Source organism: Opisthocomus hoazin, chromosome 9 (assembly GCF_030867145.1).
Source record: "Opisthocomus hoazin isolate bOpiHoa1 chromosome 9, bOpiHoa1.hap1, whole genome shotgun sequence".
Lineage (NCBI taxonomy): Eukaryota > Metazoa > Chordata > Aves > Opisthocomiformes > Opisthocomidae > Opisthocomus > Opisthocomus hoazin.
The window spans coordinates 24,369,901-24,388,406 of NC_134422.1; the positions used below are offsets into that span (position 1 = coordinate 24,369,901).

Genomic DNA, 18,506 nt, shown 5'->3' on the forward strand with positions numbered 1-18,506 from the left:
GATTAAGATATCGTCCGTATACTGAATGATGGTCGCGGTCGGATTGCTATGTCGGACTGGTGTTAACGCCCGGTCCACCGCAATCTGGCAGATGGTAGGTGAGTTGATCACTCCTTGAGGCAGCACTTTCCACTGGAAACGTAAGTTGGGGCGTTGGCTGTTTGGAAACACAACAGAGAGAGCAAACCGCTCCTTGTCTTCCTCATGCAGAGGTATTGAGAAAAAACAGTCTTTAATATCAAGGACAGCACAGGGTTGTCCTTCCGGCATCATAGAGTTCATGGGTAAAAACGTTTGAACAGGACCCATTGGTTGGATTTTTTTGTTTACCTCACGTAGGTCATGGAGGAGGCGAAACCCCTCGCCGGTTCATTTGGGTATTACAAAAACTGGGGTGTTCCATGGGCTAGTGGAAGGCTCTATGTGACCTCGTTGTAACTCGCGGTCAACTAGCTCGAGAAGGGCATCCATTCGAGGCTTCGACGGGGGCCACTGCTCGACCCACACTGGGTCAGACAATTTCCACGTCAGTTTAATTGGTGGAAGTGGGTGTACGGCAGTGGCCCTTACGGTAAATTTGTCACCCTGGCTTTTAATAGGGTTAGAGTGTCCCTTCCCAGCAGGGGTGGGATTCCTGACATGACATATGGGAAGAGGGTGATGGTTTTTTCTGGTCCTTTTTCAGTGTGAAGCGTGATTGCTACCAATTGGGCACTCTTTCGAGCTCGGGTTAATCCCCCGACTCCTCCCACCATGGGGGCATCTTCCAGTTTCCAATGTGGGGGCCAATTTGTCTCAGGGATAACTGTAACATCTGCTCTGGTGTCGATTAAAAAAGGGACATTAATGGTGGTGCCGTTTGGGGTGTCATAGAGGGAGCAGATTCCCCATACTACCGGCGGGTTATCACACTTTACCGCCAGGGCCACCCTGGGGTCTCGCCCCCAAGGGGTGGTTCTTGCTGTCCCTGAGGTGGGAATGGGTTCGGCTGGACCATCGGTTGAACCGTAAAATTGGTCGCTTCTCGAGGGGGTAGCGGGTCCGGAAGCGCCTCGCCCCACTTGGGGTTGGCATAATTGGGCCGCCTGATGTCCCAAGTGGGAGAGGGCTGTGCACGGCCCGAGTGCCTTCTCCCCCTTCCGTTTCCCTGGTTTGTAGATCTGCATTCTTTGGCGAAATGCCCTTTCTTTCCACAGGCCCAACACGGTCCTCTGAGTCGATTTTGGCGTGGGTCCCTGAACTGAGGACAGTTGGCTACGACATGGCCTGCCTGGTCACATTTAAAACATGTCATCACGTTAGCTATTATGGTACGAACAGCCGTCTCGATCGGGGTTAGATGCTCTTCCTTCGCGACATGCTTAATCATGTCTGCGATACTCGACCCCGCTGATAGTGATTGCAGGATTTCTTTGGTTGTCGAATTACACTGCTGACGTAAACATTCTGCTACGACTGGGCCTTTTGCCTCCGCAGGCAAGGCCGAAGAATCGACCGCTGCTTGGAGACGATCCACAAATGTTGTGAAACTCTCACTCTCACTTTGCTTTATTGTGGACCATGGCGATGGTTTGGCAATGACTCTAGAGGCTATGCGAATAGCTTCTCTGGCCGCATGAGTGGTTGCCATAACTTCATGGGCCCGCAGGCCCTGGGCTTGTGCCTGGGGAGTAATCATTGTGGGATCTGTGCCCATTAACCGCTGCAGGCTGGAGCCATGCAGTGGATGGTCTGCCCCAGTTACTTGGGCCAGTTGCCTCGCACAGTTGTCCTCCCATTCTTGTTTAAAAACGATCATCCCTGCCCCGTCAAAGATCAATCTACAAGTTTGTTTTATATCGAACGGGAGCATATCGTCTCCCCCGAAGACACCATCTATGAGGGCGGAGACAATGGCAGAATTAAGGCCTTTATCCGCGATTGCCTTAACAATCGCTTGTATATCCTTAGGGTTTATCGGTGTGTGGACCCTCTGTCCCCCATCCGTCACCCGGACCAGGAACGCTAGCACGGCTGATGGGGCCCAGTCGGCGCACGTAATCTTTATTTTCCTCCAGTCCGTGAGAGGGATTTCTCCACCTCGCGGTTTCTCTTTAATTTGGATGGGGATATTTTGGCTCTTGACTTTATTTATCTTTGTTTTCTTCTCTTCTAAGTTTAAATTAGTTACGAGCCACTCATCCCCGCTAGTGTCTGATTCGGAGTCGGAACTCGACTGACTGGTTACTTCTGGTCTCCAGTACCTTTTTGCCGAGCTCCGGCCCCCTCCCCTATGGGCGGGCCGCTCCTCCCCCCCCCCCCCCCCCCCCCCCCCGGGCCCGCCCCGCCCTCCGCTCGGCGGGGTGCCCACCCCACAGGCGCACCTTTCGAAATGCACACTCTGGTTGGCTCTCTGCCCCCCGCTCGCCCCCCTTTTCCCTTCTAGGTCGCTCCTACCACTCTTCTTCCCCCTGTTCTCCTCCGCCTCCCGTTTGTGTGCGCTTGATAACTTTAGCGCTTCCTCCCTGTTATCACCAAAGGAATTTTCATCCCGCCTTTCCCCTTTGTGCTCGGCGCCATCTTGGGGCGCATAGGGCGGTGGTGTGGCCCAGACTTTATCAGACTCTGTTTCTTTCGCGGCGCCCCTAGCCTCCTCGGCCAACCCGCCCCAGAAGGATTTAGCTTGTTTCTCTCCCTCCGTAAGCGGATCGGGGTCCGGGAGTTGAGGGGACGTGTCGCCCTCTTGCTGATTTTTAGGCTCAGCAGAGCCGTTATCGTCGGGGGGGTGCGAAGTCTGTGTGGTTGCCCCGATTCCCAATTTTGGGGTAGCTAACAAACAGTTCTTTGCCGCCTTCCAGGTCCCCTGCTCTTGTATAGCTTTCTGCAGGGCCTGCACGACTTTCCCCCACGACTTAAGCTTTTTCCCACAACGCGAGGACATCGTTTCCTCGGCTAACGCTTTAGTGCACTTATCCCACACCTCAGGGTGGAGAATATCCACCAGCTGGTCAATGACCCCAATTTGCAAAAGCCTCGCAACTGCGAGCGTAAAATCTTTGGGCTTACAATCGATACCCCACTGCTTATGTAATTGCGATACGACCTTCACAAGGGCTTCCATCCTCCTTGTTGGTCCGGGAGCGTCCTCCCCGCCGGGCTGGTCCTGCCGCTCTGGCTGCCATTCACCCGACTCCAGGCGAGTCTTTCCCAGGTTTCGGCACCACTTGTTGCCTTTGTTGGCGTGGCGACCTGGTTCAGGAACGGCACGGCAACCTACCCCCCAGCCGCTCGGGCCATCAGCTCGCAGACACCAACGTGGTGGACAGCAAATGGCGTTTATTGACGAGTAGCACAGTATTATATAGCTTAGGTTTACAGCGTCAGAGGTGTGACTGCCTGAGGGTAAAAGGAAGTATTTTGGCCCAGAACTTTAGGAAATTGTTCTTGGAGCAGGTTTCCCTTGTGCATGACCAACGAGATGATGCCAGACTTAGCTTGATCTAAGTGCTGTCAATGTAGCTTTAAAGGTTGGCTGTAATGGTAAGAAAATTTGTGTTAAAATGATACTTTTTTCTTAGGAGTTCTGATCTTTGTTTTCGAGACAAATCTTCTGGCTTTGCTAATAAAGATGCAGTTTTACAATTGTTAGAGTCACAAAGCAGTTTGAAGAGAAGTCAGATTCTATGCTGCCACTTGCATCATTCAGAAAATTCCAGCTAAGATGTGGTTTGCTGCCTCTCTCCTACAAGTGATAATGACTGGGGAAGAAAGGAGAGCACAGCTTGATTTTCTGATCTCGTATTGAGTTTGAAGCACTGCGTTGACAGTCATCATCATCTGATTTTAAAGTGAACAAGTTCAACACAGATATCACTATGAAAAAGTAAATATGGAATTATATAATGCTCTTTTTCAGCCACTTTTGAAAACTTGAACTTCATGTTAAAGGCAGTTAAGTTGTTGTATTTTTTTCCTGTAAATATATTATCTATTCTACGGTTACAGCAGTGTAGTAAAAGAAGACATATAAATCAGATGGGACTTTTTGTTCTTTTTATATGTTTTCTTTGTCCTCATTTTAGTATATGCAATCTTTCCCACCCCTCCCAACCAAGTCCTGTCTCCACCCAGCTGCATTTCCTGAGTGGATTCCTCTAGGAGACAGAATCAGAGGGCTGCATGATGTCGTTTCTATATTTAAATTAGATGAAGCAGAATAGGCTGTGTAATTTTTAATCATTGCTCATGCTCTAATTTCCTTGGATTTGATTTTTTGCAGTGCAGTCTTATCTTTGGGTTTCTATCTGGTAGCCAAGTCTGCTATTTGGCATGACTTAAGGGAGCTGGATGCATTTTTCTTTTCGACTAAAACTCAAGGGGATTCTGTGATCAAGCAAATTCTGCACACAGAGCTTTTCAAGCATGATAAATTGATATAAGTGGCAATGTGACAGAAAAATATATGCCCCCAAAACAAAGAGATCAAATAAAATCTAAAGCATAGTTGATGAGAGCCATACAGAAACATTCAGAAAATGGTAAATAGGTAAATAAGTGGAAAAGATGCAGATTCATCTGCTATTTTATAAACTGTACTAATTCTGGGATCACGATTCAGCAATTTCAAGACGGGCGTTTCCTTCATTTATTTTATCTAAATATGACTAAATGGTACTTCACTTCTGCTATTTCAAGCCTTTTCTGTCTCATTTTAATGACTTGATAGAGTGATGTGTACAAAACAGTCTCTGTTCAGTAAGTTGAGGTAAGATCTTCACGTGGTTTATTTTACATTTTTCCACAATACATAAAGATATGGTTTTGCTATTGTAGCATTATTTTTTCCTAATTTGTCTTTATACTTTACTTTAGAAATACCTCAGCTCCGTTCTCTTACCTATACTGTGAGTGACAGTGAATGTATATATTCTGTGAATGACAAAGGCAAGTGTTTAGTAAGATGCAGGATACTTGGTGTTCTGGAGTGACGCACCAGCTTCAAGCAGTGATTTACTGTCTGATGTTAAACAGCCATGGGTCAAGTCCTGTTTGTAATACCCAGTTGAGTGTCATTGACCTGAAATGTGTGGGAATTTTCTGATTGAGCTTGCTTAGAGGAAATATACTTACTAATTTGTAAATGTACTAAGAAGGCAGTATCCAAAATCAGAATTACACCAGAGTCTTCTGTAGGTCTCAGCACATACTTCTGGGCAATAGCAAGTGTGTTGTTTGGTTTCCCCTTTGCAACAAGTTTTGGGTAAAACCAACTATGGATATGATTATTCGTTATTTTTTTCATGAAATTCTGTGATAATATTGGGCACTTTTTATTGGAAAACACTAATGAATAGTAGGCAGATGACCTGAGATTTTACCTGTCAGGTCAGTGAAGAGCAGTCTTTGGAGCATCGGATCTGAAGGCAAAGATCTAGACTTTGAGACAGCAATCTTTGCTTGGTTTGGTGCGTAAAAAGAGAGTCCAGAGATCTGCAGGGGCTCTTTCACATCTCTCCTTATTGTTCTGGAGAAAAGAGAAGAAGAAATAATGCACCATGGGAGTGATGCGCTTTTGTGAGTAATACTCATAAGGGAGGTCGTTCATTGGCAAAATGGTCTGACTGGTGCAGCCAACTTAGAGGAAGAACACAGTTGTTCTGAGAGTATCGGTGATCAATTATTTATTGTCAAAAGAAAATAGAGGAGCTGGCCCATGTTGTCAGGCCACAGCTTATATTCCCCAAGAGAAACCATTACAGGAGTATGGACAGCTAGTACAGGAGGATTGCACAACGCAGGTAATAGTCAGAATAATAGCATCTAATAAAATAATTACACAAGGTTTTGAAAAACGTGTGTGGAAAGGGCACCTGGATGTTTGGCCTAGGATTTCTGCAACTGAAATTAATTATTTTGTGTTACGCCCAAGTTTGCAAGTAATGCAGGCTCTGCCTTGTCACCTGCTCAGCTGCCAGTGGCAGGCAGAACAGGAGGCAGCAGAAGTGCGTCTGATCAAACTCTGGTTACAGATTGTGAGTGGGGGAGAAAGAGAGAGATCCTGTATTCAGCCAAGCATCTGTTGGGGTCTACAAAACCTTCTCCAATGTTACAAGACACTCACTTTGTAGTATCTGGCCACTTGTAGGTTCACCTTGGGATGGGGAAGCGTCAGAAGCCTGCGTTGACTCCCTAGTTCTACAAACCATCTCTGTCTGGGTCCTCATTACACAGCCCATCAGATACTCTTTGCTGACTGGAAAACTGCTGCACTTAGGAGCCTGTCTGGTGTGGAACCTGCATTCAAAGCTTTATGCCCAGGAGGTCTTCCCTTCATCAGTCCTGAGTCTTTCCCATTAGAGTGCTGTGGTTTTGCTATACAATGCACATGGAAGACCACAAAGGCTCGTCTATGTTCTTCACATCTACCTGGCTTGTTTTTGAGTGTTTGTATTGGATAGATCTCTTTTGTGCTCGTTCTTCCCCTTTAAACAGGTAATAGCTCTTCAGTACTTGTAGCAGAAGAGAAGGGGCTAACTACAAAGACATATTTTATATACCTTATGTACACTAGAAAAATTTGTAAGGAATTTAGAGATAGCTTGCATCAGAATTATAGTAGTTGCCTTTCTAAACATTAGCATATATAAAATATACCAAATTATGTTCAGGGAGTAGAAGAAAATCTACTGTAGTCATGAAAACCTCTGAGACTAACTGCAGCTAACTGCAAATGAAGTCTAAATAAGGGCATGTGGAGGAACACACTGAAAAACCTGACAATGAGTGGCCTTAAGAGCTGTTGATATGAAAATTCGCCCACAGCACCTCCCCAGTAAGGCAAGTGTGTGCTTCTCTTTCCTCCTTTTCTCCCATCCCCAGCTGTTCCTTGTCAGCGCTCTTCTGTGCTTTACGCTACAGCAGTGGCTGAAAAGGTTGTGTTAATTTTCACCGCTGCATGGATATGAGGCGGTCAGTAACTGGAAGAAAAAATACTGTCTTTATTACTCGTGCTGTCAGATTAGATGCAGGAAGTGTCTGATCTTTAAGCTGTTGCGTGATAAGAGTTTATAAATCGGTGGAAATCTGAAGACAGAGTGAATAGGTCACTGAGTGTAGTTTTAAAACCTGCTGTCATGTTGAATTTACAGAACTTGAAGACTTCTGGTAATAAACAAGCTTATGATGATTTGATAGCTGTTGTTGTCTTTCATAAGGAAAGCCTTTCCAGAGTTTGTACCACCAGTGGAATACGTTTTCAAAAACCTTTTGTAAATATTTAGTCTGTTAATCTTCAGGATGATTTTAAATGCCACCTACTAGTAGAATTTAACTTACTGCATTTTCTTTTCATTTACAGACATTACGGTAACAAGATAGGTCTCACAGTCAGTATTGTGTTTTCCTTGTTATCTCAGCTGTGAGAGATCTCACGCCTGAAACTTCATTATTTCATCTGATACTGTAAATCTTTATGTAATTACTTACATCTGTCTTTGCATACCTAGGTTTCCCAGCAAACAGTGTTTCCCTGACTTCTTGACAAATAAATGTCCCTTGACATTTAATTTGGGTGATGAGGTGACACAATTTTCGGTGTAAATTATACCTCCAATGTCAGCCCGCAGCCTACCGAAGTATCTTCGTGGGAGACCACATGTAGGCAGTCATTTCAGCCTTCCCTCCAGATACCCAGATAGAGCAGGTAGTTTCGTTTATGCAGAGGTCCCCTGGAGGAGCCTGCACAGCTGAGCTTTCTGAGGGCATGCCTTGAGCTGATGCTTCTTCTGGTAATGCTGTCTGAACTCCTTCCAAGGCAACACTGCTTGCTGGGCTTGCTTATCAGACTCATAAGCAGACTCATCCCATGGCAGGGGGGACCTTCATGGGAAAGATGACAGAGCTGAAGTCCTTGGCAGCCCGTGCTTTTGTTCCTGGTGGGCTTTGGCATCCTGAGCATGAGGTGGGGCTGAATGGGGTTAGGTGCCTCCTTTAAAGTGTTATATGCAATTGTGGGTTATTCTACCTCTAAGTATTTTTGTTAAGCTAGGCCCCCAAATCTTTTGGCAATTGTATGGTGTGTTCTATGATTCCTTTCATGAGAAGAATAATCAGTAAAAGTGTTAGAGAATTAATCAGAAGGGAGACTGCCATGTGGTGTATTGTGGCTGTGAACGTGGTATAGGAAATAAAAGAGAAAATTACTGTCTTTCTGCAATTCGAGTTCCTTATCAAAGTGGATTAAATGTGGACTAATAATGTATTTCTGGGAAAACGCTATTTTGGGAAAAACAGAATAATGAAATGAACAGTGAGAAAGAACAAAAGAAAAAAACCCTACAAAATTTGATTTTATCATATCCTAAATAAAACATTTCAATTTTCCATTTCTAAATCAGATTTGAAGACCAAATTCAGTAGAAGGTAGAACAAAAATTTTATCTACTGATTGAATGAAATGTTGTTTCAGCTCCTTGTGACATGCTTTCCTTTTTTTCATTTGGCCCGCCAAAATGAGTTTTTCCCTTGTTTCATGTGTGTGATTTACTAGTTGCACTGAGAAAAAAATTCTCACGTTCTTCCACTCGTGGAGCTCCAGGCATAGGACTGGATGCAGAGTATGGGAAAGTGAATGGTTTGGGAAATAAAATAGGAGAGTTTTATCCTCAAATGAAGTAGCATTTATTTTGTGTGACTGACCAGGGATATAACATAGTTTTGCTTCTACAATGTTCAGCTGGATTATCAGTGAGATTTAAATAATATGTTACTAAGCTTTAGGATGTGTAATAGGTTGTCTAAAAATAGGATTGGATTATTAAGATTAATGTAATCTTTGTAGCTTTTGTTATTATTTAGAATGCAAGACACTCAGTTTTTAGTGATAGAACTGATGATAATTTCATATCCATTTCCAAGAAAATTAAATGCTAAAAGCATACTTCAAGCATCTGTTAAAATCCAGCAGCCAGCATTTTAAAAGTGAATACATCCAAACAGCTCCATAGAGCAAAGGATAAAACTTAAAGATTAAAATTGTACTATGAGGGAAATTTTCTGTCTCAATTATTATGTGTGCTTAGTTGAAACCTACGTGAATTTCAGCTGGTTGGTTGTTCATGTTCAGCTCACTGCACACCCTAAGGACTGCATGACACAATTTATTTACGCTGATCATCAGCGTACCTGTTGCACAAGATTGTTTTCTGACAGTTCCAAAAGGGAGTTATAATTGTTTACCCTTAAGCACAACAGTAATATAGTATGATTGAAAATTGTGTCGTTTATTCATTGAATGATTTGTATTTGATAAAAGGACATTTTTTTCTGTTGGTGTTATTTTTTAGCTTCTGTGAATTTCTTAAGCTGTAGACAGAGCTTTGAACCTTATGGTCATGTCACCAGCATTCACTGAAGAAAAATACCAGTTACTGACATCAGTTACAATTATGTAGTTTACAGTGGTACACCGGGCATTATTTTTTACACTTACAAAGTTTCACTTGATAGTACAGTTTATTTGTGTGTGTGTACACAACATGAGGTGCTGGGTTTGTGCGTTTCATAACCTTGTCATTTCTGAAAACCAAACTTAGTGTGTTGGAATTAAACGTTCAGAGTTTTCACACGAAATCCTGTATATTTCAAATTTGACACCAAAATTGTGGTGGTACATGATTCTCATGAATCCGTGTCTCCATCCATACGATAAAGCAGCTTTCTAGCTTGACTTCACCTGAGTAGTATAATTTCCAATGAGCTTTAAAACAGCCTTTATGGGAAATAACACAACTAAGTACAATATTGATTGATTTGAACCCTTGAAGTCATGCTTTGGGGAAGATGGAGGGAACTGTTTTAGCACAACTTTTGATAAAATAAAGGCAGTGTACTCCAGTCAAGAAAGCAGGCCTTGTAGCGTTAAGAGTGAAGACACGTCTGACTGCCTCGGATTGCTTGTGTGTACGTGAAGCATAAGGCAGCAGATACAAAATGTAAATGCCACAGCATCCATTGAATGGCTTTATACATCTGTACCTGACTGAATGTGCCATTGCTGTCTTTCAGAAATATCGGCAGTATATGTCTGGACTTCTCACTCCTCCTTATGGTGTTATGGAAACTGTCTCCAACAATGACAGTAAGTATGAGAAAATAGACACCAGATGTTAGAAAAAAGAGAAAAGAGAAGAAAGGGTAAGATGAAAGTCCTCTGGTTTCAGGTGCTGAATTTAAATGTTAAATTCAATTCAGTGTTACGACTATATTAATACTGCATATAGTAGAAAATACATTGGAACTTGCCTAACTGCATTCCCAACTGTATAAAGTGTACACAGAGCTGTACACAAATCTGCACTATGAACCAGGCCTGTTGACTAAAGCAGACTGTACGACGTCATGTAACTGGTTGCAGGCATGACATGAATTCCATGGAACATGGCCATGAGTCCTGCTGGTATAATAAATGTGACAAACTGGCTTATATTTTTAGTTATGACGAGCTACACAACTTGCTTGGGAGCCTAGGTCAGTGCTTGGGCAGACAGCCTGCAGTAAACATGCTGCTGTCTGACCTTAGTTACGTCGCTAAAGAAGTTTGGGTATGTCTCTGCCTCATGAGAACCTGTCAAACTGTGGGATAGTGCTGTAGACAGGAATCCAAGTGCAGCCTTTGGAACTCATCAATTCTGTAAATCAAGGTACTTTTATTTGGTTGCCAGAGGATTATTTAGATGTCAGCCAGGACAATATCTGATGGCTAGCAATTGCATCTGCCAATTTTGTCCCACATGTTATGTGTTCTACTTGGGAAACAATAGCATAGCATAGCAATGCCAGTTAGTGCAAACCCAGTGTCACATTTGACTTCCAGGTACTAAAACACAGATAATGTTAAATGAAATAAATATAAATAATTCCTGTGTACATACATCAAATATTAAGTTATGAGAAAGTACTATATTTAGCAAACTGTTTCTAGTATTTATACAAGTTAGCTTTTTGTCTTTTTTTGCATTCACCAGAGAAAACTTTTGTCTGAATAAATCTGTTTTGCTCTTAAAAAATCATAGATTAATGCATATGTTATCAAAGTATTGAACCCCTCAGTTTCCTATTCTGTTGATAAATATTTCCACTGTTCCTTAAGGAATGTACAGTATGTACCTATTTTCTGTATTTTTTTTTTAGGAATGCCAGATAAGGACAGTATGTCAAGCAGTGCTCTTTGCCAAGTTTCTAAAAATTGTAATAAGGTAAATCACACCTAGTTTTGCCTTTGTTTTTTGATGGGGGCGGGGGATTTGGTAGTGAAAAATACAAAAGTGCAGCATTAAATTGAAAAGAACCAGATGCAAATAAAAGCATGTAATTGATGCATGTGACTACAGTATACAAATTATAAGGATGCTTTAGACATTGTATCATACAGCTGGAGAAAACAACTGGTCCAGGATCAGCATTATTAGAAAGTGTACTGCTGCCAAAGTTTGTGTTACAATCTGCTTGTCCTGTCTTTGTCAGAAAGGTGCTCAGGGAAGGGAGCAAAGCAGCGCTGTGACAAGACCAGTGCATAGCCAGTGGATCATAAAATTCGTAATTAAATCCGATTTTAAGGCTTAACTGAGTCTTAACTGATGCATAGGCATTGTTCGGGCCCTTTGCTCAGGGTGAATTTTCTCCTGTGTTCAGAGAGCAGCTTTACGTTCCAGTTCCCCTTTGTAAAATAGTTCTGTGCCTTCAGTCTCACCAGATGAGGACTCACATGAAAGAACTCATGAATATTTTTCTGCTGGGTTTAAAGGAATTATAATAATGGGAAGAAATAGTATCAGGCATTGCTGTAAAGATGAATAACTTTTAAATTTCTTTATGGCAGGAGTAGAAAAGTTACAATAATAAACAGATGCTTGGATGCCGTCTTTCTGGACGTAGCAGTTTAATTGGATGCATTTGTGTGATGTCTTTAAAAGGTTAAAGGTATTTTTGTTACACAAAAAACATCTCTTGACAGCAGATAAAGACATTTTAGCCTGTTTCCTTAATGCAAAAATAACTACTTCGACCTCTCCCTGTCTGTCTGTCCTGCTTCCTCAAGGGTATTGACCTTTCTTAATTGTCACATTCAGCCTTTATTAAATGTATGAACGTAATGGTATGCAGTTCCTGTTTCTAGAGTCTTATTCACTAATGCTATACTACTTCCTGACACAGTCTTATCCTGTATGTAAATAAACATTTTTCCATGCACTGAGTAATAATTCTTAGATGCTTAGATAGCACCTTTCATTCTGTAAGCATTTTACAAACAGTTATGAGTTAAGTGTCAGTACTTCTCTACGATGTTGGCATTTCAGTGCTACATTTGGAGTTAAGCCAGATCAGGGGTCTTGCTTGACATGTCAATGAAAACACCAGGCATAAGATCCAGACTGAAAGATGCTGTATTTTCTGAAGCACATGGAGATAACAAGGTAAAAACATCCGTCTTTCCTAGAAGGTGATATCCCCTCAGTAATGGACAGTGATGCTCAGCTAAGGATCGTATACACTTTCGGGTACAAAGTATTTTAGAAACTGAGCAAAGTTTAGTGATTTAATGCTGCTGCCAGTAGCTGGGCTTTTCTAGCACAACGGGACTCTTCGCACACAAAGTGATGTTCACCTGGGTGGGAGACAGAACTTGGCTGGGGCAGGCTCAAACTGTTCAATGACTTACAGGAATAAGGTCTTCTGCAAACCGTATTAACTTCCTTCCCGCGACACACATATAAACCAGCCATCCTTCTCCCTCCCACACTGTACACATTTCTATGGAGAGAAGCCAAGAGAGTAAATAAGTGACAGATGCTTGTCACCTTGTTTCATGCCGGAGGAACTCAGACAGTTCCATAAGAAATGTGGCAGAAGAACCTAGACAGCATAGAAATGGTTCATGAATCCTAGTTCTGTGTTTTTGCCATATGGCCATGGTTCTCTTTAATTATGTTAAGTGAAAGGTAAGTGCAGCAGAGATAAATACTCGAGTATTTTGTTTACTGCATGCAAGCTTCATTCCTGCAATTTTAAACTGTACAACTGTTACAGTACTTACACAATATGTAGATCTGCGTGCCCTGCAGTCGGTTTTGAATGATCAGGGAGATACTGGGATTGCAGGGCCAGATGCCCAGAATTGTTTCCTGCTACTTGAAATACAAAGTAACAGGGTACCAGAAAACCGACCTGTGTTTGTAGTTTTTATATATATTGCTTATTTTGGGGTGATTTATGTCTGTTAAGGTGGCAACTGCATGAGGGAAGGGCATTCATCCAGGGAAAGGGAAGTGTTTGCAGGACACCTTTAGACTACTTTGTATCTTTAGATTGCCAGAATTATATCTGTGGGACTGGCAGCAAATACAGCTTGGAGAGGCCTGCAGGCTACTCGGTAATGTCCAGAAAAAGACCGAGTGAGAAACTTTCTGAGATTCAGAGAAAGTTCCTCAAAGTCTTTAATATAGTAAGAAAACATTACACTCTTAGACGGAAAGAGGTAACATCTTCAATAGTTCTGATGATAATGATGCATTTCCATCATATTTGATGTTTTTCCATCATATTTGTGAAGTTGTGGTAGTCCAGTGAAGTTCCCAGTGACTGGAAAAGGGGAAACATAACCCCCACTTTTAAAAGGGTATAAAGGAAGACCCAGGGAACTACAGGCCAGTCAGTCTCACCTCTGTACCCAGCAAGACGCTGGAGCAGATCCTCCTGGAAACTATGCTAAGGCATGTGGAAAATAAGGAGGTGATTGGTGACAGCAAATATGGCTTCACTAAGGGCAAATCGTGCTTGACAAATTTGGTGGCCATCTATGATGGGGTTACTGCTGCGTTGGTGGATAGGGAGAGAGAAACTGGTGTATCTACCTGGCCTTGAGCAAAGCATTTGACATGGCACGCATGACATCCTTGTCTCTAAATTGGAGAGACATGAATTGGATGGCTGTACCACTCGGTGGATAAGGAATTGGCTGGATGGTCACACTGAAAGAGCTGTGGTCGTTAGCTTGATGTCCAAGTGGAGACCAGCGATGAGTGGTGTTCATCAGAGATCGATATTGGGACCGGTGGTGTTTAATATCTTTGGTGACATGGACAGCGGGATTGAGTGTACCCTCAGCAAGTTTGCCAACGACAGCAAGCTGTGGGGCATGGTTGACACGCTGGAGGGAAGGGATGCCAACCAGAGGGACCTTGACAGGCTGGAGAGGTGGGCCTGTGCGAACCTTATGAAGTTCAACAAGGCCAAGTGCAAGGTCCTGCACATGGGTCGGGGCAATCCCAAGCACAAATACAGGCTGGGCACAGAATGGATTGAGAGCACTTGTGAGGAGAAGGGCTTAGGGGTGCTGGTCAAAGAGAAGCTCAGCATGACCCGGCAGTGTGCGCTCACCGCCCAGAAGGCCAACTGTATCCTGGACTGCATCAAAAGAAATATGGCCAGCAGGTTGAGGGAGGTGACTCTGCTCCTGTACTCTGCTCTGGTGAGACCCCACCTGGAGTCCAGCTCTGGAGCCCTCAGCACAAGAAGGACATGGACCTGTTGGAGCAGGTCCAGAGAAGGGCCACAAAAATGGTCAGAGGGCTGGAGCACCTCTCCTATGAGGACAGGCTGAGAGAGTTGGGTCTGTTCAGCCTGGAGGAGAGAAGGCTGCAGGGAGACCTTATTGCAACCTGAAAAGGCCTGCAGGAAAGCTGGAGAGGGACTTTTTACAAGGGCGTGGAGTGGTAGGATGAGGGGTAATGGCTTCAAGCTGAAAGATAGTAGATTTAGATTAGATGTAAGGAGGAAATTCTTTACTGTGAGGCTGGTGAGGCACTGGCACAGGTTGTCCAGAGAAGTTGTGGCTGCCCCCTCCCTGGAAGTGTTCAAGGCCAGGCTGGATGGGGCTTTGAGCAACCTGCTCTAGTGGAAGGTGTCACTGCCTATGGCAGGGGGGTGGGAACTGGATGGTCTATAAGGTCTCTTCCAACCCAAACCATTCTATGATTCAATGATTTATTTCGGGGTTTGTGTGTGTTTTAATTTTCTGGGGAATTTTATAACTATAAATAATTTGCTTCAAATGAAATTTAGTGTGTTCTGCTCTTGAACTTTGAAAAGCGTGTTTTTCTCTTTCAGCCTGTGCTGAGTCTTTTACAAGCACCGTAATAGATGATTTTTCCATATTTGCTAATTATTTGAGTTTCATCTTCATAGCTTAATTTTTTTCTCCTGTCACATCTATTAGTTTTTGATGAGTAACATAACATTTTTCTTTTAATACATGCTTTGAAATTTTCTCACCATACGGGGATGTTTAGTTTTCCTAGTTCATTAAAATCTATAAAAAAGTTCTATTTGGAGAAGGCAGCAAAGAGATTTACCAAATACTAATTTATTTGCATTTAGTGTTACATTATTGCACATCATTTAATGCAATATAGCAGTTAAATTGAGCATAAAATACTGAGACAGAGTATGCCACTGTCCTCAGTTATATTTTGGGGCATGGAAATGAAGTCAATTGAAAGCTGTCTTACAGAAGGGAAAATAACACAGCTTTGGTCTTTTAACTAGTCAATGTAATACCTGTACACTGGTCTCTCTAGCTCTAGTTTTCGAAAATTCTTATGGGGTAGAGTTGAATATAGCTGGATCTGTGAGATGAATGTAACCCTAAAGCCAAAATGACAAAATCAATAATAATTTCAAGTACATTTTTGGAAAAGATACAGAAGAGTACTTAGAACGCGGGGGAGGTCGGGTTCCAGCGTGCGGACAGAATAGGTGGTGGTTCTGTTTCCATATATTACCAGCAGAGCTGGCAGCAGGGTTGCATGGTGCTTCCCACTACAAGATCCTGTTTTTACAATTTGGCCACTTTTTCACTGTTTACGCTGAATTTGCCATGCTGAGAGTATGCTTCTGGCTGATTTTTAAATTGAAATGGATCAAACCTCTCTGACCTTGAGGTTGGGGAGAAATACATAGCACATATTTAATAGCTTTTACCAGTAATACACTAGCAATCCTGTCCTTTGGACTAGGAGCTCGACAGCTGGGACTTGTTCTGGCAGTAGGGAGTTCCATTTGCGATCTCCTACAGAATAAACCGTATTGTTAAGCCTTGAAAAAATGTCTGTTGAAACTGGCTCACTAGAGGCTCATTGCCATTTGACTGCAAGCTTGTGCACACAGGCTGTGCGCGTTGCGTGTGCAGAATTCCCACACTGTTTGTCTCTGGTCCTGGGCTGCTTGGGCATTCCTGAGCTTATGCTTAACGGTGTGGGTTTTCTCACAATCACTTGTTCTAGTTGCTAGAGCAACATTTTGATTATTATAAAGCCAGCTGCTAACCGGAAACCACAGTTGTCTCCCCTGTGCTTTTACACCCACTACTGGTTCCCAAGTAGGAAATAAGTAAAGAAATAGCCCATTCTTCTTTGGAGACAGGAGATATATGATCATTTTAAAGAAGAGGGCATTGCAGAAATGAGTTGTAGAGGCACAGGAATGAATGTGGGTAAGAACAGAGGACAGACCCATTGAGAGCGTGAATCTCTACTCTCCTGTGGAATGTGAATGCTTTTTTCTGCTATGAGTAGAAGTCTTGAACTCCTTTGCAAACTGTGGATGCTGTGCCTGAGAGCATAGGAAAGATCTACAGAAAGAATAGAAATCTATGATTAATAACAATTGTTCTATTTATTCAAGTAGTTGATAGTAAAAAAGTTCTAGATCTGCTAATGATCCAAGCTGAAGTTTTATATTCCGTACCGTAATGGAATCTCCATATTGCAGTTTACTAGAAGAACCCCTAAATCCTCAAGAAACTACACAAAAACAATTCTGTTTGAAAGGAAGGATGAAACATTAAGTGCTCAAAAGCAGAGACTTTCAAGAATGAAGGCTGAGTAAGCAGTGTTAATGAAGTCCTCCTATCCGTGTTTGTTTGTTATGATACGGACTTCAATTCTTCATGTTTATTGTGGTACAGACTTTGATTACCTGGTCACATACATTTTTCCTGTGACACATTCAATTAAAACAACATCTTGCCTTCAAAAACCAGGCTAGCTTTCTTTTGGTATAGCTTAATCTCTGTAACTGTTTAAAACCTACACAGATTTGTGCCGCCTTCATTGAAAGCATATATCCTGAAAGGGGGAAAGTGCTGCTTCATCTTCTTTGTACTGAGGAAACCATACTGAACATAGATGATATAAGCAGATTAAGTTGTGCAAATTCATACAGTCATTCTTGCTGTTGGGTGAAGAATATATCTTTTTTTCCAAAATCTCTCTCGTGATTAATTTCCATTATGTTCCACATAATGTCTTTAGATTTCTATTGTGATAAAGAGTTGCAGGAGCTCCCCCTTGTGCACGAAGTAATATTCGAAAAACACATGGATCGAGTTCATGACACTTACAGGCTGAAACGTCTCCTTTGTGTTTTTCTTGTAATGACTCCACATCGCTGGACTGGAAGCTTATTGGAAGTGATTTGTTTGAAGATATCTTGTATAGCAAAGCTCCAGTAGGATGTGCTGGAATACTCCTCTGAAAGTCACCTTTTCATCAATCTTCTTCCCTGGCAAATTTGATGTGATTAAATGCAGATTCCTTTTCTTTACTATGTTTTCAATACAGCTTAGGTGCTGTGCTGATTTTTATGCATTTAAATAATTGGAGTGATTGTGAAAACATGATTTGCGATTTTACCACCTCTAACTGCATTTATAAAATTATATTGAAAAGATCTTTGAGTTGACACAGAAGGAAACAATCTAAGTGTTAATTCTCAAAATATTGCAATTTTCAACATTGCCTGGCAAACGGATATTCACTTATTTCAATTTTCAAGCACTTAAATATAGCTCAGGGCATTTGGAAGTATACTGTTTGTAAAGATGACATTACAATTCTCTAGTTGCAGCCTTGAAGAGCCCACACAAGACAGCAGTAATAATCATATTCATTCACCATATTAGCTACTCTAGCAATAAACACAATAATTTTACTTCTGATTTCCCTATATTTCAATTTACTTTTCCCATATGACCAAGAAGAAAGCTTATCTTTTAGCATATTCAGTAGATTGTCAAATGTGGAATTTGACAGAGCATTAGCAGAATGCTAAGGGAAATGTTTCACATGCTCATGAATTTGTGAGCCTACAAGAAAAAATAAAAAGAGAGCAAGCAGAAAAGCAGGGCAGTGTTCTGGCAAGATTATAGATGCAATGACAAGGTGTTTGTTTGGAAGTGGTGACCTCTCCAACATTCACATAAATACTGTGTTATAACAGGACTGATTTTCTATGTGGATGGTTTATATAATGTCCAGTGATATGTGACATTATATATATAACTGTAACTGTCCAGTGATACCAGCATGGGCGAGGTCCTGTGCAGCCTGCTCCAAGTGACCCTGCTTCAGCAGGGGGGTTGGACTAGATGATCCTCAGAGATCCCTTCCAACCCCTGCCATTCTGTGATT

General features: G+C 42.3%; 1 protein-coding gene across 3 annotated transcripts in view; it reads left to right on the forward strand.

Annotated features, from left to right (window-relative positions):
- The window catches only part of RAPGEF4 (Rap guanine nucleotide exchange factor 4), a 170,650-nt gene that overhangs the window by 72,833 nt on the left and 79,311 nt on the right, over nucleotides 1-18,506 (forward strand). For all 3 annotated transcript variants that reach the window (XM_075430945.1, XM_075430946.1, XM_075430947.1), the window contains 2 exons: nucleotides 10,045-10,117; nucleotides 11,170-11,234. In XM_075430945.1, coding sequence (XP_075287060.1) covers nucleotides 10,045-10,117; nucleotides 11,170-11,234 — 138 coding nt within the window. The remainder of the gene's footprint in view (nucleotides 1-10,044; nucleotides 10,118-11,169; nucleotides 11,235-18,506) is intronic.